The sequence below is a fragment of the Aquila chrysaetos genome, chromosome 18, assembly GCF_900496995.4.
Source record: "Aquila chrysaetos chrysaetos chromosome 18, bAquChr1.4, whole genome shotgun sequence".
Classification (NCBI taxonomy): Eukaryota; Metazoa; Chordata; class Aves; order Accipitriformes; family Accipitridae; genus Aquila; species Aquila chrysaetos.
In genome coordinates this window covers 26402448-26426053 of record NC_044021.1, presented here as the reverse complement: position 1 = coordinate 26426053, position 23606 = coordinate 26402448, and the positions used below count along the sequence as shown (strand labels likewise).

At 37.7% G+C, this 23606-nt stretch overlaps 1 protein-coding gene across 2 annotated transcripts in view; it reads right to left on the bottom strand.

Moving 5' to 3' along the window:
- SLC9A3 (solute carrier family 9 member A3) overlaps positions 1-23606 on the bottom strand; it is a 55754-nt gene that overhangs the window by 6591 nt on the left and 25557 nt on the right. For both annotated transcript variants that reach the window (XM_041118355.1, XM_030042154.1), the window contains exons 2-13: positions 22385-22687; positions 17064-17224; positions 14915-14993; positions 13913-14090; positions 12799-13019; positions 10639-10841; positions 9523-9612; positions 7545-7615; positions 5161-5290; positions 1797-1912; positions 1039-1168; positions 335-511 (exon numbers count right to left, since the gene is read on the bottom strand). In XM_041118355.1, the coding sequence (XP_040974289.1) occupies positions 335-511; positions 1039-1168; positions 1797-1912; positions 5161-5290; positions 7545-7615; positions 9523-9612; positions 10639-10841; positions 12799-13019; positions 13913-14090; positions 14915-14993; positions 17064-17224; positions 22385-22687 (1859 nt within the window). The remainder of the gene's footprint in view (positions 1-334; positions 512-1038; positions 1169-1796; positions 1913-5160; positions 5291-7544; positions 7616-9522; positions 9613-10638; positions 10842-12798; positions 13020-13912; positions 14091-14914; positions 14994-17063; positions 17225-22384; positions 22688-23606) is intronic.

Genomic DNA, 23606 nt, shown 5'->3' with positions numbered 1-23606 from the left:
AATGCTCTGTGCTATAGTGTTACCCTGCTACATCTACCCTGCAACATCTCCCCACAGTGTTGTAGCATGGCTCAAGGCCTGTGGTTTTTCAAGTGATCAAAAATCTCTCACCCAGAAGGGTCCCAAAGCATAGAGAAAAGCAGCATGTGAGAAGATGGCCCTTGAGTTACCTCATAGTTTAATCTCTTCTTGCTTAGGCCCTTTTAAGTTCATGAAGTTCTATAGGACAGAGATCAATGCAGAACATAGGACCCTTCAGAGTCCTCCCTGCCCTCCCCAACCCCTAGTTTGTATAATAGGTAGCTACACCTGGGTCCTAGTGAAAGTATTTTACCCTTTTTTGGCCCCGGTCTCGCTTGTGAATTTTATTGAGCTTCTTAGAATGGTTTATTCCTAGTTTGGTACTCTTGAAAGATTCTAAGCGTTTCCTCATCGTCCTATGGAAAATCTCCTTGTCTTGTTTGTCATCTTCACTGTGCATGATCTCATGTCGACTGTACAGGTGCTTGTGCTGTGGCCAGGAAGGGAAGACAATATTCATTTATTTAGAAATACAGCTGGAAGCCCTGAGTCAATGCATTCAATCAGTGTCATGCAAATGTAAACAACTCTATAAAAAAGAATGAGCCAAAGACTACTCTGAAGTCATTAATGAAACTCCTATTTTTCTTTCTCTTTCTTCACCTTGAAACAGGTATAAGTCCAGGAATTTTAAATACGTGACTGTCATTCAAAGTAAGCCTCTCCCTCTAAGTGTCTGAATCACTTCAGTTGATACGCTCCATTTAATCCTGCTTCAGAACCTATATTGGACCCAGTTCTGCATTCCACTAGCCCCAGTGAAATCAAAGGCACTAGTTCTGCTAAAGAGGCATGTTCATAAATGAGGAAGAACATAGACAGAGAGCCTATCTTCCTCAAGGGTGCACAGTTTGCAGACGGGTTCTTTCCTTTTGAGTTCCTTTGCCAAGTTTTGGTTCCCAATGTCTCCTAGTTTTAGATTGGAAAACCAGTCCAATGCTAGCCTTCTGCTCTCACCTCCTGCCTGGGTTTATACAGGTACTGCTGTAGGGTGTGATGAGCAACTGTGTCTTCTGTGTCCCGGATACTTTTCCTCCTCTGTTCTAAAGCTTGCATGTCAAGGCAAACTGGTCCAGCTTTTTCTCTCCTGAAGAAGAATACAATATACAAAGAGCAGTTTTGAAAATCAGTAATTGCTGAAGAGGAAGAAAAAACAGGAAAATGGGGGACAAGAGGGAGAAATGAAGTTTTAAAAAAAAAGGGAAGGTCAAAATCAGCTAAATGAAAATGAGTGAGTAAATACCTAATGGGAAATGTGAAAAGATTATTGGTTTTTGTCCTTCAGGTGGATGTAGCATTAATTTCTCAGTTTACATGACACACAGTCTGTTTGGTGAAAGAATCATGAAAGAGTTAAGGAAGCAGCAATTTTTTTTCCTTGCCTCTCTCCTGAGTTTTTCTGGAGCAGACATAGAAATGACATCTAGCCCTGTCTATAGCAGTTGGTGAACAAAAGGCACATGAAACAACTCTAATGTGGATATCTGCTTCACCTTACCAGCCTTTACTGAAAAAATTTGTTTGTGTGTAAAATGCAACAGTATCACTGTATGTATACCCATTTTATGCAGGAGAAAAGATTAACTGAAGTTCCAAAAAGTAGTGAATGAAGCCCCTGTAATTTGCATTTTTCAAAATTTATAACACTGCTTCCATTTCCTCACATATAACATAAAAAACCCCACAAACACCCCCAACCAGTCCACATTACTTACAGTAAATAAGAGACAGAGCTTTCCACAGTGCTTGGGCGTGGAGTGCTGAAATCCACATTTACCATGTTGTCTGTACTTGGAGAACGTATAAATGCCAAGGAACCTCTACGTTCTCCCTGGCCACAGAAAGAAACAAGACATATTACAGCTGTAAACACCTAGGGCAAAATGTATATCAGAAAATGCGGATAATTGATGAGGCTGCTGTATGCAAATGGCACAAGAAGCAGGGGAGAAGTTGTATTTAGGTAATGAATACAAACCATTTTTTGGTTTTATGGTTTCTTTATGTTGAGTGATGTTATCCCAATGAACAAAGCTCAGAGAAAAACTATTCTTGTAAACTGATTTTGAGGAGGTGAGTGATTTCTTAGGTGTCATTCTGTTTGCAAATTATATCCTTGCACTTTTGCAGTCTACCTCTTTTCTCTTCACAGATCCTTTCAGGGGTGGACCTTTTACTTTGTACCACATTGCAAACCAAGTACATAGTGATATCTATGCAGATTTTTGTGACTCGACACATCACTGCACTTACATTAGCGTTCTCAAAGATACAACCCTAAGTGTTCTGTTCTCTACCAGAATGGAAGAAGCAAATATTAAGTGGTGGTAGAAGTCTACAAGACTATTTTAAAGAGGTTATGGCATGAAGAGACAAGATACTGAAGAGATGAGATTTGCTTTCAGTTCTAAAACTAGTGTCACAGAAGTGAATTGCTGCAAAAGCTCAGATTTATGTCTTCACCATTTTCCCTACTGCTTCAGTAATCTCTTGTTTAGGTGAAAGGTAGCTGTTGAATAACATTGTGGTTACATTGGCTGAACCCACCTATGGTTTTGAATCACAGCAGAGAGAAATCACATAGCAGGTCTCTACATTTTAAACTGTAATAAAGAATACACCAAGAAAAACCATCTCCCTTGCAGAATATTGAAAGAGATTTTATCTACATTTCTCCAACTTCAACTGCATTGTGTCCCCTTTACATTTTTATATTTATAGAGCAAATCAAGCAAATGTTTCCTTTACTGTGGTAGCCCACATACATATTACAGTAGTATGTGGCATTAAGAAGTACACTCTGGCTTCTTAAGTGTGTACTTAAGAAAACTTCAGGAAAAAAAAAGGAAATTCTGGGTCAGCATAATCCTGTCCATTTTCTTAAGTATATTTGTCTTTCTTTTCAAATCAAGTTTACTGTTTCATACATACATCATACCATATCATATCATCAGTGGAGGAATTTTAGCCAGAAGAAGTTATGAACTGTAAGTATTTTAAGTCACTTCTATTCCCTTGCTCTGGATTATTTGCATTTTGCTTGGCTTAGGCTGTCCCCTCTCAACTGTAAGGAATTTATTTAGGTTTAGACTGAACTCTCTCAAGCTCTTGTTTATTGTACAGATGCAGCATAACAGCAGAGCTGAAAAATGAAAAATTTATAAAAGTTTTTAAACTCCTCATTTTCTTAAAAGTGAGAAGAGAGTGAGTAGCTGGGGGAGGCAGATCTTTACTCCGCCTGGAAGAAATGGCTTCAATTTCAATGCCAGCTTGTAATTCACAGATATTTATCTCAAAGATATATTTCAGAAGTTAAGGAAAAGTTGTTAAAGCAGCGTATCACTGAAGCAAATATTAACATGAGAAAGGTGGAATGACTTTAGGATTCACAACTCATGACTAATCAGGCATATTAATGTAACTAATTTCCACTGGGAGAAACCATGTTGCAAATCTCTTGTAGAACCTGGAGAACTTTTCATTTCTTTGTCTATTATTATCAGATTAGTAGATATTTGCCAATAGAATTTGTCTGCAAGACACAATATACACAAACAGTATTTGGACTAGGGTAGCAAAAGTTAGTTTCCTTGTGTTATGAACTGTACTAAGGTATAATGAAAAAGGCAACTCTGCTAAAAAATTAATAATCTAACTTAATCTGACATTACTATATGGGATTCAAGACATTATTGGGTAAAGATTCGGGGGCTAAATCTGCATGGCTTAGTGACCTATAGAGCCCTTTGCACCTGTTAAAGAGAAAAAATACTGTAATGAATGTACTGAACAGATTCAGCAGTGAATCTGAACATGAGTCTTATGCTCATCAACATCAAAGTCATTATCTAACTTTCTTCCTCTGAGGTGTGACCCAGAAAGCACCACGAGAATGAAAATTAGTTCTTGAGCTCAAATGGTCTGAAAACTGAATGGGTAATTTACAAAATCTCAAAAGGAAGTATTTCCTTATCTTGTGAACCACTCCCCATTTTTCACACTAACATAATTTCTGAATTTCATCCTATTTTCTGAATTTGATCTTTAAAATTCCATGTTTTACTGGAAGAAGTCTGCCTGGCTGTAGCTCATTTTCAAAAAAAAGAAAAGAGATTATTAGTAGTAGTAGTATCAGTCATAGTAATAGTGTTTGTTTTAATTAAAGAAATTAACCGGTATATCACCTAGCTGTGAGAATGAGTTCACCTGGAGATTATGGACATAGATAGATTATCACTTCATTTCATTTTCATCACATCATATTTCATTTAAAACTATCCTCTACACTGTATGAATACTGCACATCTGTGGCGATTTGAACTAAGGTGGCCAGTTTCATACTGAAGAAGATTAGGAATTCTTACACAATCTGTTAACATTGCTCCAGTCTGGGAATGGTACTCCTGCAGAAGGCCAGTAACTTTCTTCCATTCTGTAACTTTAAAAATTTCTTCTGTTGCAAGTCTTAAGTTTCACTAGCTACACCATTCTGTGATTGCATTTGACAGCTGTAGTATATCACTTTAACCCTAATTTTTGAAGTGTGGGTGTTATGATTCCCTTGAATTAAAGTTACCCTTCCCAATTTTTTTATACTACTGTGATCGGGCAGAATGAGACTACAGCAGTCCACTACTTTGGTCATATATCCACACCATTTGGTATTGAGCTTCTTCAAATCAGATTTGTCATCACGTAGAACCACTGTTCTGCAGGAGCCAGACTCTGTTGACACATTTAGAATGACGGTAGTTTGCCTGATCCCTTTGGAATTGCAGGTTTTTTTCATGCAATGAGTACAGAAACAAAGTTACTCAGTAAAATCCAACAGAAAAGTACACTAACATAGTGCAATATACTCATACTTGGGGGTCAGGAATAATACTGAGAACTACAGCCACGCAAACAGGTGATATTGCGACTCAAAACACATTTAGGATAAAAAAAGCAGAGCAGAAATGAAAATAATTTTCTTTTAGACATCTGCAATATACCAACTTTAGGTTATATTATAAATTAAAAAAAAAAAAGCCAAAACCCAAACGATGCTGTAATAGGTCAACAAGTGTTCAAAAGTACCTCAGCCACATAGCTAATTGCATCCTTCAAGTTGAGTTCATGGAAAACATTAAGGATCTGGTCTCTTGATTTTTGAGCTGACCTTCTCATCAGTACTTTACTGAGGAATTTCCTATCAAAATTGGACCACCTGATAATTTAAACAAACTGTGTTAATGGCAACAAGCAATTTTAGTTTCACAGCATTTTTAGTTTAGCATAAATGATATTTTTGTGAGCTAAGCACTTTTTAAAAAATGGTGAACATAGCAAAGTGAGGGATTTGTGTTTTGAAGCTTTTCAATTAGCATTTAAAGAAAGTTAAGGAAAAGCCTGCTACAGGGTTATGCAGCTGTCACAAAGCATTTAATAGGTTCACTTACCAAACACTACTACAACAGCAAGAATGCTATGATTACAGTATCCCATTTCAGAGTCACTAGGACATTTTATACTCCAGGAGATCATACTACCTTATTTTTCCACCTCTGATTATGCAGTTATATTTAATAACTTCATTCTAAAAGCTTAATTTTCTTTCCTCCTTTGGAAGGGAATCTGCTTTTCCCCAGCTGTGTTGTAGGACAGCCAGCCTAGAAAATCAGTTCACAGCAACAGTGCCTTTACAAAAGCACTTACAGAGCGCCTTATTCATGCCACTGATGTACTCTGGGGGACAGAAGTAACGTGTGTTTTCTGTGATTTACAGTTCCAAGCTTGTCTGATGGTAGGATATCTGCCATTTCATACTTAGCTCCAGAAGATAAAGGCTGCCTTACTTTCATCTACCTTCCTCAAGATTTTCTCTAGAGGGCATGAGGCAACTTTGGAGACTACTATTGAAAGTGATTCTATCCATCTTGCCCAATGGCTATTTTGAGTTTACGACTTTTTAATCAGATTGTTGAAACCTTTTTGTTGTTAAACATTATTCACAGAGTTGATAACTATTCCTCTTCTCTAGCCAGAACATCTGACAAGCAGTCTCTAACTCAGGCTGCCACACCTGAGCACATCAGTGAGGATGCTAGGGGCTGCCATTTCTTTGAGGAACCAGCACTTTCATGTACAAGTAGTCCAAAAGAAGCAGACTTAAGGCGGTCTCATTCAAAATACATTAGTCATCAAACCACACACTCAACCATGAATCTACATTAAGCTACTCCTTCTCTTGTTACTCAGGGAGATTACTTTCTGACATCTAAGAAGTCAAACTCCAACCTGCCACTTTAAAAATATTTAGCTCCATCTTCAAGACAGTATTTCAAAACTGGGGATGTATTCCCCTGTATTATAGCCTGCTGAAATTCATTCCCAAAAAGTAAACTAAAAATTTACACCAAAAGAAAGAGGATGTTCTATTTGGGGTGACTCATGAAAATTCTTCACTGCATAAATGAACAAAGAGCAAAAGGAAAGGAAAGAAACTGTCCCTATAACTGGGTACAGACAGGTGAGCAATTCTGCTTGAGCTCAGATACAATCTAGCTCCAGCCTAGGAGCTGTATAGTTATATGAGCATAATGCTCAACCTAAGCTAATATACTCAGCTTCTCAGCAAGGGTTAGGGGAGTGCTCGGCAGAAAACTAACACAACCACATGGCTTTTGGCTTGGAACTGACATGCTGAGTCAGCAGGACATGAGCAGGTCAGAACTGTGACTGTCTGCACCTATGAAATGACCTCACTCCAGGGAGAGAACTGCCTAACCTTAAATAACGCTGTTAAAGATGTCCAGATTTAATGTCCTTTTTTCACATTTATTCCTCTAGATTATGGAAGTCTGCCCATCACAATGGTAACTCTTCACATATACTTTAAAGAAAATGGTGTCTGTATCTTTCAGCTGAGTAATTTGCTTCTCTCAAGATGAATCAGCTATAAACAGAGGGGGATGGAAATTATCCATAATTTTCATTATTGGTTTCAAACAAACAGGCTTAAACTATCTGAGTCATTTCAAAGCACCCTCTTCCAGCACTTTCAGAGGTGTTGAACGCATCCTTTGTAGAAATAGGATAAACAACTAGCAGTCATAGTTAAGCTTTTTTAGTGTCTCCACACACAAATAATGTTCATGAAATGGAGTATTACAGAGAAGGACCAACATTAACATTTTGTGCAAATGGGCAGTTCTCAAATCTTGAGAGAAGCTGATCCCTGGATGTGAACTGAGGCATTGGCAAAGGCCTAATCTGAACTGTGAAGAAAAAGAAGATTCTGGTTGTAGGGGACAAAAATAAACTATTTTCACATTTGCTATATTTCCAGTATTTTCAGTATATAACCTTTTAAACTACATTTGACTTCCTTGCTGTCCCTAAACTCACAGGTTTAAAAAGTCATAATTTACAGATAAGATTTCCTAGCAGTATTTCAACATTCCAAGTTAGTTACTACTTACTTGTCTCTCAGATAATTATGTCCTATTTGTCCAGAAATGTCTTCTATAGCAGAAAGAATGTGATCAAAGGCCTAGAAAAGTGAAAGTGGAATTAATATCTTTACAGAAATAAAAGGCATAATTAAAAAATAGCTCACTTTATGTCAGGTTAGACCAGGTGACTATGCAGAATAATTTTTTTTGCTGTTAAGCAGATTTTTTTTCCCCATTTACAGAAATACTAACTACTATATGCTTTTCTTCAGAGGTCCTGAGCTTTCTAACCAGTTCTTTACAAATTCACTAACTATTCTTGAATTACAAGGGTCTCAGCAAGAAGGTACTTAAGCCCCCATTTTAACATTCAGTTTTAAGACTCTTTTTATTGACTCACTTTACCACCTCCATTTCTGCCCTGTGAAGTACATCAGCCACTATTACTGTTGGTGATTAAATCAGTTGAAAAATTTCCCTAGTGTTTCTTTCTAGATGTTTCAGGAATTCATACTTCCCTCAGAGTAGAAGTAGGCACCATTCTTTTGATATCTAGGGCAAAATCCCATACTGGGTATATTAGATGGCTGATAGAATTCCTGAGGTTTATAACTCTTGATTCAAACCAAGGCAGCTGTAGGTAGAATTCGGTCTTTTTCTGTATATGGTTGTTAACATTTCTCTCTGAACACTGGAGTGATTACTGCAGAATATATAGCACACTAGGTTTAGAACAACATGGGTGATATGGATTATTCCTGAATATAATATTAATTACTGTCTTCAGGAGATACCTGACATGGAAGTGGAGAAAATTATATTATAAGGAAGTTGTCTCCCTCCTACTACCTGAGAACACACAGAGTGCTCCCTCTCTCTGAAGGCTGCAATTTATACAGTTCTAGGAACACTGTGCCTCCTGAGACAGTATCTGCTGGATTATTCTAGGAAGCGGTGAATCAGTACATACAACTTTACAAAGTGTTAGGATTAACATTACTGCTCGGCCTGCACTACAAACAAACTGACACGTAAAGGTATATCCCATAAATGTAGACAGACTGTATTTCTTCACCTGGGGGAAGAATCCTGATGTTCAAATAGTAAAATATTTGAACAGAAATGGGAATTTGAATTGCTGGATAACAATGGCATAATGTATTTATTCGGTAGTGTGTAAAAGAATTCCTCAGAAACAAACCCTGTCCATCACTAAGTTGTTAATTCACTTCAGGTAACCTCCAACATGAAAACAGACAAGATTAGAAGCTCATACAAGAATGTGTTAAAATACTCAATGCAGGATAGCTGTGTAAATCTGAAAAGTTTATGAATTAAAGAAGGCCATGAAAGATGTCTTAAAGTCTTCCGTCCTTTAACCCATATTTGTATTGAAAATGTATGTTTTCTTCTACTGAATAAAACCTTCATAACATTGTGTGAAAGTGAATTGGAAGAGATCATGGTTCAAAGTCTTTTAAAAGGTTAAAGAAATGCAAGCACACACAGCATTCACACTGAACTAAAACTATTACCAATAATGCGGAATTTCAGTATATAATTAACATCTGCACTGGGCAGCAGACTACATTTCTATGCAAGCTACAAAGCCTGCTTTCATATCTTTTCCATAAATAAAGAATATTTAAGAAGGAAAAATAAACTTATTTCCACGTGTTTTGCCCTAGCAATCCTTAATCAAATGTCCTCCTCTTTTAGATGAAGAGAAAGAAGCATATCCCAGCCGTGCTGTTTCCATAGTACTGTCAGCCCCATTGAATTCTCAAGTGAAAAGACCAGAACCTTCAGTTGAGTATCCCCTCACAGGACTCAACCCAAAGACAAATTACAACCTACAGATAACTTCTGAAATGTTTGAAAGATTTTGCACTTGAAATTTGATTCTCCCCTCCCTTCCAAAAAGAAATTTTCTCTAATTTTTTTTTTCTTAATGCACTCTGTAAAAATCCAAAAGATACCATAGTTTTGTTTAAAAATATCTTACTCTGCCATGAAGTTTCTCATTCAGTTTTGGCTCTCTGTGTTCTGTTTTCTTCACTTTCAGCCACTGTACCAAAGGCTTGATAGTCAGTCCCTAAGGATTGAAACATGATAATGAATACTTACAAATTATTTCTATTACTATCACTATTACTGTTTTGTTTCAAGGATGGTTTCAATGTGCAAGCCTTAGTGAGTTGCTTAACTCTCCCTGCTTCATGTCATCTATCCCTGATTTATGGACCACAGCATAGCTTTTCCTCCAAAAGGGGTTAGGAAAAACACTGATTCGGGCTGGCAGGAGTCTGCTATTTCTCTTTGAAGGGAAAACCTGAATTTAAAAAGAATACCAGCTGGTCATTTTTAAAGAGAAATAGAGCATTTTTGTATGTTATATGGTGGTTCTCATACTTCCTCAGTTGATCTCTGTCCCCTTTTGATGATAAAATAATGCAGTACCCTCAGCTCCTGTTACAAAGGCTTGAAAAGACACAAAACAGTGGAAAAATATATCTTCTATAAGAAAAATATGGTACTGGAAGGGTTAAAGTTTTTCCTATACCATTGAATGTGGTATTTTCTGCACACATCAGAAGTTTGTGACCACAATTAAACTCTCTATAATAAATTTGAGAAAAAATTCCAAGCTAGTATATACCGACATATCCCCATTTAAATGAATGTTGGCTTTTTCATCCAGAAAGTGCTGTTTTGTTTTTATGCTAAATACTTTCTTGTCCCACTGCTTACTGTTATATTGTAAAACGAGGACTTAGGCTCAGGTAGATCAGCTTAATGACTGTATTTGCCCATGAAAAAGACTGTTCCCTAAAGTTATTCACACGAGGTGAAGGATGTTTAATCAGATATTAACTTGAGCACTATTAATACCAAGCAGCTAAGACTGAACATTTTTTAGCACAGAGGAAATTGTGTTTTGTCCCTTGTGGTGCCATATGAAAACATAAAATGGGATCTTTGTTACTAAAATTACAAATTCAATTATGCTTTCAGTTCAGTGAAACAATATGCAACCTTCAGCTGAGAACTGCTTTAAGCAGTCAGTACTTTGGGGGGACTCCTTCTCCTTGCAAGAAGCATGCTTAAGAAGCTGAATTACCTGGAAAATAACAGTAAAAAACACAACAATGATAGTTGTGCTGACAAACAGGTTTTTCTCTTTCACTTTGTTCACATCTAGAAGTACAACCAGGGCAAAAGCAACCGCTCCACGTAGTCCACCATATGACATCACCACCTGGTCTATTATCTCCAACTGGACCATTCTGTAGTGGTTAAGAATCCATGTCTGTAAAACCACACCTATAAAAAACAAATGCCAGCATGTCTAGAAATAACCTTACAAAATGTCAATATCCCACCCATCTGTAACAGAAACGGTACCACCAGTCTGCTTTCGTAACAAATTCTCTACACCATCCACTTCTCCCTCTGTATTGCTAGGCTGCCAAGGAGGGCAGGTCCACCTGGTACCTTCCCCTTCACGTTCAGCCAGAGGAATTAGATGAAGCTTCTTCTGTGAGCCAGCGGCTCTTCCGAGAGCGCTGCCCACTGGCAAAGGCACTGCAGGTGAAATTCTGCTTTGTGCTGACCTTTGAAATTCACCGTTGAGAAAGAGTAACATTTCTAGCACCCTAGTCGGTGATACCCACAGGGTCTTTTAGCAGAAAGAGAAATGGGTTGAAACAGGGTTGATTTAGGGAGTAAGTGTGGCACCCTTTACACACCACTAAAAATGACATTTGTGTCAAGAGGGTTGCTGACACTGTCTTTCAGGCCTACAGGTGAGATGCTGCCTGCTGTAGGAGACCTAAAGCTCTAGAAATCACGTCTCCCAGAGCTCCCACCGTACAGAAGGAAAACAGCTTCACCGTTCCTGAGAGCGGCACAGCGTGTGTGTCCCACTGCCGCAGGCCAAGACTGTCAACCAGTGCAAAAGAGATATTTCTCTTTTTACAGAACATTGAACTTGTGCTAAGGGAAGCTGTCTTGTGTGTATCACTGTAAGCAAGGCCTCTGGAGGAAGGGACCTTGAAAATTAATTCATGCCACCAATCTGACTCCTCCAAGGATATAAGAGCTGAAATTATGTATGGCCCAATATCATCAGGTCTTTAGTAATTTATCAATGTCTAAGCTTAATTACTTTAAGGGGTGCATATTGTTATTGCTGAATATTTACTATTTAATTATTGATCACACTTATTACAGGATTGTTAACCACTCATTCCAGGAATACACCGAGTGACAAAGTCAAGATACTGAAAACTTGTTTAAACACCTCATGCACATCAGTGCTTACTGAGAGGTGGCTAAATGAACAGTGGTTACAGATGATTTAGAAGGGAGGACATGGGGCTAGGCCCTTCATTCAGCACAGGAATCTCTAAACAGAATAAGAATACAGAGTCAAGGAAAACTGCTAGCTAGGTAGATGTGTTACCTTTTATTTGAATTTAATTCAAGACAAACCCATTTAATTTATTCCCAGATGTAAGTACATACACCAAATAATTACGTGTGTTACTCTCTAGAAGTACTTCATTCTATGCCTTTTTTGTGATTTTAGCCCCTTTGCTATGTCACAAAATAGTGATTAAATAGTAGAACTACATGGTTGGGCAAATCGCCATTGGTATTTTGAAATGTTTGCAAACTTATATAAGCCCAGTAAATTGACAGTAGGTAATCCCTACCTGCCACAGTCTTATTTACTCAGTTTTTCACCAGTCCCTGAGAATTATTTCTTAAGCCAGAGAACCTGTGGTGTAATTATGTATGGTCTTACATCACTGTGTGTCTCAAACCTGAAGTCAACCGTAAAATTAGCTTAAGACAATCTCTTTATTACCAAATTGAAAGAGCTGAAGGAAAGAGATGGCTGACAGAGCTCACATCTTTTGTTAGGCTGCAAGTTAAAGAGCAAAGGCCATTTCACTGGGAGATTTTGCCAATACCATGTGCTGGGTCACCGAAGGTTAGCCACTGGGTGATTCATGTTAACTGCTGGGCTAGTCATATCATCACATGTGATCAGAAGTGAAATCCTACTATATTTTCTGCATATGATGAAGCTTACTGTAGAGATCTACCCTCCTAACCCAAACACAACCATAAATTCAACTAAAATAAGTGGAATATTTTAAAAGGAACAAGTCTAGAACTCCAAATTCTCTTTTTTTTTTTTTTTTTTTGAGAAAAGAATATACGATTGCATCAACAATACAATGCAAGGACAGGAAGAAGATCATCCCCTTACCAATAACTCTATACACTGAGATGAAGACCAGAGTCAACAAAATAAAAGCTGTATTCCAAGTCCAGATTTCTGGATTTACAGCTGAAATTCCCAGGAACATGAAGATAATAGTTTCTGCTCCACTGGCCATCATTTTCATGGTATATCTTACAGTTGTAGAAGATTGTTCAGATATGTTAGCCTTGACGTATTTCTGACAGCAGATGCCACAGAAAGTTATCCTAGAAAAAAACAAGAGAAGCAATTGTTCAGAAAATATTCATTGTAACATTTAATATTATTTCCATCTGTCTGTCACATAGTGATAAAACCCCACCATTAATTCCTAAGAAAAAACACACTCAGGATCCATTGTGGAGTCAAAGCTAGGTAAAAAGCATATCTCAAACATTCATCCTGAGGTCACCCCAAGAGGTCTGAAGACAGTATTTCATTAGATCCTAACAGACCTTAATTCTCTTCAGATTACTTTACCTCAAATACTGCCTTACATGCAAAATTTTAAATCTTGTTTACATTAGACATCATCTTAAGCTAATGATCTGTTTGCAGTAAGATTTTCAGATCTTGAATATACTCACTGTAGCGTCTACAAACACGACAAGCAAAACTGAGAAGAAAAGTATCCCAGGAATCAATGGATACTAAAAGAAGAAAGACCACAGAGGTACTCAAGCCAAAACAGGCAAGACAGGCAAAACTTAACAGGCCATTCAAGACAGTGAAAGCAGCAGACAATGGACATTCATATAATGCCTTAGAAAAATATTGTTTTAATTACAAAGTATAGGGAAAGTTGTCAATACAAATGGACAACTGTAAGTTATTGAAGTATTATTAATCACAAAGAGGAAAGAGTCAAGTCTGTATTTTGCAAAGGAAGTTCTCATGTTGCAGAGCAGATACTGGAAAACTTGCATTCCTTTTCAAGGCTGAATGACAGTATTTGCAAACTATAATCTACTGCAGTGTGAAGATAGTAATATTCAGCATAAGTTTCATGAGTGTAATTTTCTATAGCTGTCCTATATAATTTAGGTCTTTCTTTTCAGTGTTTTTAAAAACCATATTCCCTTCTCAGCCCCTTCACAGGCAGTAATAAAAAGAGACTTACGCAAGGATAGCGGAAAGAGAAAGCATCTCTGCTGTGAGGTAGGACAGGTAGGAAATGATAAACACAAATCCAGGTTCAATGATTCTCACGTGCTTGGTGAAACGACTGACCAATGACAGCAGGAAGGCAAAGAAAATGCCAACCAGTGTCCCACCCAGGCTCACCACAAAGAATGACACTGAAAAACAAAACCAATCACAGCTTAAAGAGTAGAAATACAAAGGTTTGAACTAGTTCTCTTCTATTGTATGGCCAGCAAATCAGAGAACATTTTCGAGGACACATCAAAAATTATTTCTAAAATGCAACAACATGAATGGCTTTTGAGCACGTGGTATGTGAATGCAGCATTCACTAGAAAAAACAAGGTTACTTTCTGTTAAGCCTCACAATTTTAGGCATATTCAAAACCCACTACATGTCTTTGAACATTTTTTTCCCCACATTCTAGAAACAAATGGTTTTCCAAAAGCATATTATAGAATATGCCAAAGTCACTGTTAAAACGTTGATTCATAAGATAATGTAGTATCATGTCACGCTTGGAATGGAAAATAGTGACTAAATTTTTAGGTAAATAACATTTCTTGATAGTCACTGGCAAACGTTATTTGATGGCAATCAGTGATAAGGAGTGAGAATGCCCGTATGCAATCTCAACTTTCCTGGAATGCAGAAGCAGCATAGGCTGAAACTAAGGACATGTTATAAAATACAAAGAAAATATGTATAGCTGTCAAGTTTGGTGGTCTTAACAACTGAACTCTGCATCTGTTGAGTCTCCTCAGAAGAAAACAAATCTGATTAAGTTTCCCAAATATTCAGGAATATTCACTTATTTATTTTCTTAGGATGTTCGTCTGTGCCACATATACGGACATATGAGTGACAAGGGAAAGGGCTGAAAAAGAACAGTTACTGATAGCATAATAAAAATAATATTTTGTTTAAAAGTCTGCATATGTATATCAATGATGTGATACAGAATTCAATTCTACGCACCTATTCCTTTGACACATTCAACCCCCGTCACATTCTCTGGACCTATTGTAACAAAAGATTCGAACACATTGTACAGCACCTGAAAAAAAAAGTAGACTAACTTAATGTTGCTCCTGAATTAAGCCTATTAAAATAATCTCATTATGGGCCCCAACATTATGAATTCTGAAATTATGTATGATTGAGGGAAAGTCTGTGTAGAGGGAGAAGATTTTGCAGATTTCTGAATTTCTCAAAATGGAAAAAATGCAGTGGAGCAAGAAGAAACAAAAATTTTAAAAAAACAACTTTCCATTTCAATATGATTTCTTATTTCAATATGATTTCTGTCTATAAGAAGCATTGTTACATCTAGATGGGTTTTCTAAAGCACTTCTTACTCTAAAATGCAAATATTTGGCAGATTTATTTAATCACCTGTATAAGACACTTAAGATAATAATAAGTTGCTAACAATAAGATACTGGATTGAAATACGTTGAACATACATAAAATAAGTTGAACATAAAAGAGAATAAACTATAATAATTGTTCTAAAGCTTTTAAAATAATTGACTAACAGTGATAGTGCTGAAAGTAAAGAATTCATCTTATCCATACCCCTGCCTAAGGAGGTTTGTATGAGCATCATTCTTGACACATGCCTGTCTCATCTATTCTTAATTCCTCCAGTGATGGAGGAGAACTTCACTAGGGCTTTCTCAGCTTTCCCTGTTGCAGCTAAGCTTAACTCTTATCATATTTACCCCAGTCATGGCATAGAGGTTATTTTGTTCTGTAACAGTAGTCTTTTACACATTTACTTTTAAAGAATGCTACATCATCCACTTTCTTCTGTCCTCCAGCCTTTCCTTTTTCAAGGTAAGAACTCCAGTCATTTCAAACTTTCTCACTCTTGATCATGCTTACTCTTCTCTTCTGGATTTTCTTCAACAATCAAACTTCCTTTTATTTGTAGAGTGAGTGTTTGTGTTCATTTCACAGTAACAAAAACTCCTTTCCTTCTGAAAGCCAGTGATGTTGATACTCAAGTTCATCAAGGGTTTATTTTGTTTCCAGTAATACCCCAAAAGTACTGATGAGACTGATATCCAAAGGCAGTTAGGTTTCTCTGGAGGCCCTAAATGGCACTTTCAAACTCCTGTGAACAGTTAGGCTGCTGCCAGTGACCTTGCAGTGCCTTGGTGCCTTGGTTGCAAAAAATTAAGTCACTGAGCCTGGTGGACATGTCTTACCCTCCTTTGGAGATATGCAGGAGCAGGAATAGGAGATGATCCAAGAAGCGAACTGAAGCTCTATAGCTACTCAGTTGCATAGCATCTTTCTGCCGTAGGACTTCCTGATCCCTGCCCACTAGCACTGTACTACAAAACTATTGACTACTTTATTCTGAGAAAAATTTTGTGTGAAAAGAAAGGTTGTTTCAATCAAAATAAAAACATCAGTAGAAATTTGGGATTGTTTTAAGTCTATTAAAGTCTATTAAGTTTTCCTTTTCTTTCTAAATTAAAAAAAACAAACCCAAAACCAACAAACAAACAAACCAGAAATTAACATGTTACCAAAAAAACCCAACCCAAACCAAAAACTTTCTAAAATGTTCCACTATTTTTCCCAAATTGGCTCTTTGTTATATATCTGTTTGACAAACATCTGATTGAAGAGAGGGAACAGGCATAAGCACTTTGGTGAGTATTCTCTCTCTCACTTTCTATGTATCTGAGGTATGCATATAAATTATGGGCATAATGGAAACTTGCAGAAAAGAGTATGTGCATTAAAAAACAACAGCAAAGAAAGGCTTAAAATCCCTGGAACTAATTTTGGTAAGTCATGAAAGCCCTACTTGAACAGCAAAGGCAGATAAAACATACACACCTGAAACTTAATTTTAAATGTTTTTATGCTCATCCAACCCAGGACTGTATATTTTTATGTGACTTACCGGCTCCAAATAGCTTTCATGCTCAAACATTTAATCTTTGCAATACAGTGTTTGTAAGCAAGACAGAGAGAACACCATGAGCTATGCTATGCTAGCCCATGAGTAGATACTCACAGATGACACAGTATTTCATTTAAGGGGAAAACACACTTCAGAAGAAACCCTCTAGGGTTTGGGTGACTTTGGGATATATAATTTACCTACCACGGTTACAGCATCATTCAGAAGTGATTCTCCAAAAACGATGATGAATAGAACTTCATTGACATGGACTTCTTCAAACACTGCCAGAACAGCTACAGGATCTACAGCGGCAATTAAACTGCCAAACAAGAGGAAGTCCAGCAGTCCACTATTCAGGTGGCCTTCAAAAACAAAGCAAACAAAGTATAAGCTGAGTCAGCTCTGTATTATCTAGAGTAATGACAGAGTGTGATATTACAGATAATGCAAAATCCTTGAAAATACAGATCCTAAGGCATCAACTGGAAAGCATGGCACAGAAACTACTTAACAAGTTCTGCATTTTGTCACCTTGTATCCTACAAGGTTTGTTGGATCCAGCATTGGCCCATGAGGATCAAAGTTGATTCTGGGTGCAGTATAGTCCTTATGGTTCTTAAGGCAAGGCACGTGAGATAAGTATTTCCAGATCTAAACTGGCTTTGTATTTGTGTGTGGTATGGTTTATCTAACTTGAGTAAATTATCTCACGATAACTGAGAACTGTCAAGATAGTAAGAGAAATATACCAGTACTCCTGAAGTAAACGTTCCAAAAAACTTTATGTCACAGGCCAAATTGGACTCTTGGTCACTAAGAACTGCTACAGTGGGGCTTAACTGCCCTCAGTGCAGTTAAACACCACTTGTGGCCTCCTTATTCAAGTAGACATTCATTGATAGGTGCAGTTAAGCCACTTGTTCCCAAATTATGATTCATGAGGCCACTGTTAAATTGTCCGCAAGCGGACCGTAAAAACAGGTGAAGGACTAAAATGTACCTCAACATGTTTGTGTTGTAGCGCCTTAGGAATTTTGGCAATGATTTCAAAAGTTTTGGAACTACAAAACTCTGGTGACAAAGTAACCCAGTATTTATTTAATTTTTTTAATCTTTTTTTAGTTATTAAGGTCATTCTGTTTAGTTATGCAAACAGGCTGAGACAAGCATCACTGTAATTTTAAAAGTAACAGAAAAGGGAGAGCCACAAAGATCACTGTGCTCAGCTTCCTAAATATCTTGGAAAATTTACCCTCTTCATGCAATCAAGAGTGGTATCCCAGTCATTTTTTCTGGGGAACAGGTTTTTGAAAGGGTAGAGAACAGGAAAATTCCCTTCAGGTTCATCAATGGATGGAGGAGGAAGCAAAGTTCATTAAGAGGTGATGAAGCCCAAAATTATATGAGGAAGAGCAAAGAAGGAATATGTTGAGAGTTCATTCATTAAAACACAGTGCAGAGGCCTATGCCCAAAATTAACAGATAGTTGTATCAGGCATTATTTCTATAGGTGAGGGAGAAATCCATCTGATTAAATGATTTGGAAGCATGAGTCAGACAATGACAGTCAGTAGCCATAGCCAAAGGATCAATATTGCCTGTAAGGTATTTCCAGAACAACATGGCCACTCCTCTAGCAAGAACTCTTATGAGATAATTTTTCAAATCCAGACTGTTTAGTGCTTGGAGGGTACTTGAAACAGAAGCTAGATTCCAAATATTGTTGATACAAAATGGCATGGGCGTATTTACTCAAGAGAAGGACACTTACATGGGCAGCCAGAGACAGGAGTAGACAACAACGTGTTGGGGTGGTGACAATGGCCAATAACTTGGGGGACCTGCAGAAGTACATATTCTCTTAGCTGCTGTCTGCCAATCAGAGCATCTACAATGTTTTCCATACAGTTTATAGGGACCTTGGTAAGGCCCTGTAAACAGAAATTCATAGTTTGCACAGACATAGAACTACTTTGTATTTTCAAAAAGCGAAATAGTCTTGTTCGCTCTTGGACATATTGGGCTGTGAATGAGGACTGAATCTATCCATTTCAGTGTGAGAGAGGGCTTGAAGCAGTGAGGTAAAGTCTGTGCCAAAAATTCTGAGAACAGCCTTGAACCTGAATCTAAGTAATTGTTCCATCAAATGTTGTTCTTCTCTGCCATGCTTAAGAAAGGAACAAGCCCAATGACAATAACTATCAGATATCAGGGTACAATAGAAAGTAAGCTTTTAAAATAAATTGGCTCACTGAGATTGCTTATCTTTTTTATATGTTACCAATTATAATCATTGGTACATTCTTTGAAGACTTGCAAAGTTAGTGAGCAAATATTTATGGAAAGGTTAGGACACATCTTTAATTCCTACAAAGCAGTTTCAAGAGGCAGGGGGTTTCTAAATCAGACTTTTATTTAGACTAATAATGCAAGTTACTTCCAAGTGATACATGACCATTGCTTCCTCCAGCTCACCAGAGTCTGGACTGACTAGCTGCCAGCAGTGACACCTGAGCAAGGTAAGTTCGCTGGGCTCAGTTTAAGACTTCTTCACATACTCAGCATGTTGTCACTATAACCTAGATTGTACAGGAAAAATTCTTCTAAGCATTAGTCACAACCACGATTATTCCACAGAGAAGTGCTGCATGTGTTAGTTCTCCAGCAGACGGTGAAGAGCTAGGTGCAATCAGCCAGAAAGATTTAGGATTAGAAACTTCCTATTCTGTGAAAGCAGACTGGTATGGCTGTTGGTTAATAGTTAAGGTGCTGATCTTTTAATTTCACTTCTAAAGAAGGATTTCTTTGTTATCATCACCTTCTCTCTTTTCCTTTTGCAATTATAATATCTATAAGGATATTGAATGCAAATAAAGAGCTGCTTTTGTATTTATTTATGTAGGAAATCTATGTAATCCAGTTTGGGTTATGCACTCTCATATTGATGGACAGTACTTAAGGCCCATTCAATGGTAAAGTTGGAAGTAATTTGGTTTTAGTTCATCTTAGTCTACAGGATACACATTCCTACATTTTTAATGATATAATGATATTACTTTTAGCATTATTCACTCCAATTGTAGAAAAAGTGGGGTAGAAACAAAAATATGCCATAGAACTTCAATCAGAGGCTGCTATGAACTCTTCTAGAAATTGAGTAACTCAGCATTCTCCTGTCTTCAGCGAGTAAGTAACAATAGCAAGGTTTTTCACAAAACATGGCGCTCAGATCTTGCTGGCATCTTGGAGGTCAACACAATGTATTTAGTGGATTAGTAAGTATGTGTCATGTAGATATTTTAAAGTCCTACTTAGCTTTGCTGGAGAATGACATAGTTTGAATCAGGGACAGGCGTCTCTGGCCTTTTCCATAGCTGAAATTAGAACTCACGGAGCTTATAATATGTCTTGATGGTAAAGACACGTCCCCACAGTATACCAATTAACACTCATTCTAAACATTTAAATTCACCAGGCATGTCAGTTTATTGTTCGCCGTTGTTAACATCCCTATTTTTAGCTTGTAGAACTTCAGCTGTGGCCTGTGGTAGGGGCCGATTTTTCTTTTAACTGTAAGCTCAGAGTTCTAGTGTATACTGTCACTGAAAGATTTGCATAATGATGAAGCAGACAGAACATGCAGCCATCAAATCCAGCTTTTACAGTTAGTTGAGAATTGTTTATGGATTGAGAGGAGAAAAAGAGATAAATGGATTTTTCACTTAAAATAAAATTTTGGGAGGAAAACACTTGACTTTTCCATTTCACATGTCATAAAGAGGTCAATGCTTTTCCTTTAATGAGTTTTATCAACATATTTTTAAAAGTAATGATCATTCATTATATTTCCCAGAACAGAATGTTAATAAAATATAATTGGTCATATTTTTAAATTGTTCCAAGCAGCTTTGTTATTTAAAGAAAGAAATCCTTGTCCAATCTGTTGCAATAGCAATATCCCTTTGTCATCTTTTTGTTCCTGAAGACCTGTGTTTAACTATAAATGTGAAATTGTGGATGCAATATATTGTGCCTACAGGCTGAAAGCACATAAAACATCTTACCCACCTACAGAAGTCAATAGTGTCTGCATCTGAGCTGTCACCTTTGTATCTTCTAAAGAAAAATTGTTACTTAAAAAATGTAAGTTATAGTAAGGTAAATATCTGAAATGTAAGCTAAATCTATCATAGATGTCTATATTACAACCATCTGTAGTTACGTAAGTTGAGTCTCATGAACAAGTCTGTAGCCTAGTTCTTCCAGACTGGGATTCTCCAATAAGGACAACACAGGTTTCCCTTCGAATGGATGGAACAGATATCCCACTCTTATGCTCAGTTTCAAAGAACCCAGCCCCAAATTCTCCTACTTCCCCCTGCTGGACAAAGGGAGCCATTTTTGAGGCTAGAAGACTCTAGCATGTTATGTTCTGTAATAATCAGCTGATAGTTTGATTCTTCATCACAAAAATGTTCTCTGCAACATCTGCAACTTCTGCCATTTGAGGCACTCATTTTATCTGGACTGAAAAGGAAGTCTGCGGTAAATTGCTCTGAGCCACTTGTGTACCACTGTGGTTGGAGATCAGCCCCATGACTAGCTGTTGAGCCTTTTGTACACCACCACGTACCCCTCGCAGTCTCAGAACTACTCGCTCAGTCCCAAATTTCAGCACTGGGTGCCAAGAACCGATGGGCAGCGTGCACGGGCGCAGCAGCAGCACACTGTGTCTGTACTGCTCTCAGCAGCACTCAGATGTGCCCTGTAAGTACCTTCTAGAACTCATTAACCTAAGAGAATTTTGTCCTAGAAGGCCTCTAGAGCTTCTTCAGTAAAGAGACTAAAAAAGCATAGATAGGGTGCCTGTTCCAAAACACATGCAATCCACACACAATGTGAATTACTGTTCTTCAGGTGGCAGTACGTGGCTGATGTGCATGCCACACTTGCTGAGGAGATTAAGAATTGCTGTTCTGTGCCTCTTCTAGCAGCCCCATGCCCTTATATTGTAGTATAATTAAGACAGAGTGTATCTTACGTGTGCTACTTGGCTCTGTAAGTCTTCAGTTATAATTTCCAGCCTCAGAAGACAAAAGGGAGATGTGTCATCCATACACACCCACTCAGCAACCACTGCTTACTTAATATTAAAACTGACTGAAGGAAGACAGTTCCGTTTCACAGTAACTTTGAAGGTTGCTATCACAGCAGAAAGAAACAAGCCCTTCAGAGTGTATTTGTGTCCAGATGTCCATTAGCAGCATGAATCCTGAGCTTTATCCCCAGAGTGTACGCACACATTTAGAGCAGGGAAAGAGGAGAGACACAGGTTCAAGTCCCTTTTGTGCTTGCTTCAGAGATTTCTCAGATCATTCTTAAATTTGGCCAAAATATTGCAAATTGCTCCCATTAAAATTGGACTTTTCTGCTGAAAAGAGTTGTTACGTTGTAAAGTATCATCCATCTAACAGCTGGCGTACAGCAGCATTCACTATTGTGCCTTCACAGATCAAACTTACCCATTATTCCTGTCCGATAGACACCATAGAGAGATAAACCGGTTGTGGCAGCATTCCAGACTGTCCCAATGACAGCATACAGCAGGATGGAGCCAAGATTTCCAAAGAACAATCTATTTGGCATAAAATATCCAGCATCCAAAACAATGGGGGGCAGCAGATAGAAGAAAAATACGGTTGGTGTAAGGGCGAAGGAGGCAATGTGATCTGCTGCCCATACGATGCCACCAAGGAAGAGACCAAGAACGATCAGCAGAGCACTCTCTGGAACCACCCGAGTGACTTTGTGGGACAAGTGGAAAACTGCAAGAAAAGAGTAAAACAGTTTGTTAGAATTGGAATGGAGAAACAATTTGAGCAACAACTGTTGTTAGCTGGCAATTTTGACTTCCCACAAACTTCCTGCTTTCATTGTTATTAGACCCAAAAGCATGCATTGGAGTGCATGGGATACAGACACTGTCAGAACCCAGCCACTTACAAAATACAATAAAATGGTTGATTTTCAGATTTGATCCAGCATATTTCAATTTATATGAAACCAATATTCCATGACATTTATTTCCTTTATTGGATTTTCTTCTGCGTAAAAGATCTGTTTAGGGAAAGGTGGCGTTCTGTGCAAAGCAGTAAGTGCAAGACTGAAAAGAAATGGTATAAGTGCTGGAAATATATGGCTTTATGGTTTATTTCTGTATCTAAAAATACACATTTGACCTCCCAACATTTGTCTTTAAAAATGATCAGTGTACTAGCAGGTTTATTGGAGGATGGGAGAAGAATGCTGAAAGAAGAACTAATTTCAAGACAACTCTTTTTAAATTTGTGAAGACTATTACGTGACGATGTAGCCTGCAGCAGGAGCAGAATGGAGCTGGTATCATGGGAGATCCTTTTTGGGCCTTTTCCTCATAATCTCCCTAGTAAGGATTTCAGTTAATTCAGAGACTTTCTGGAGAAATGGGGGCTTTAGTGGTGCCTTCTTCATATACAGATATATTTGTGGGAAATGGTTCTGCAACAGGCTACTTTCTTTTGTATAAACAGTGTCATAAAATCTGTATCTTACAGTAGTATGTCAAATCCATTAATAAAGATGAATAGTATATGGTATGTATTATAGAAAAAAATGTAACGGTATGGTGCAGTAAGACTATTAAACTAGCCAATAATTAGAGGGAGAGAAAATTACGGTGCCATGATTGAATCTGAAGAGACAGAA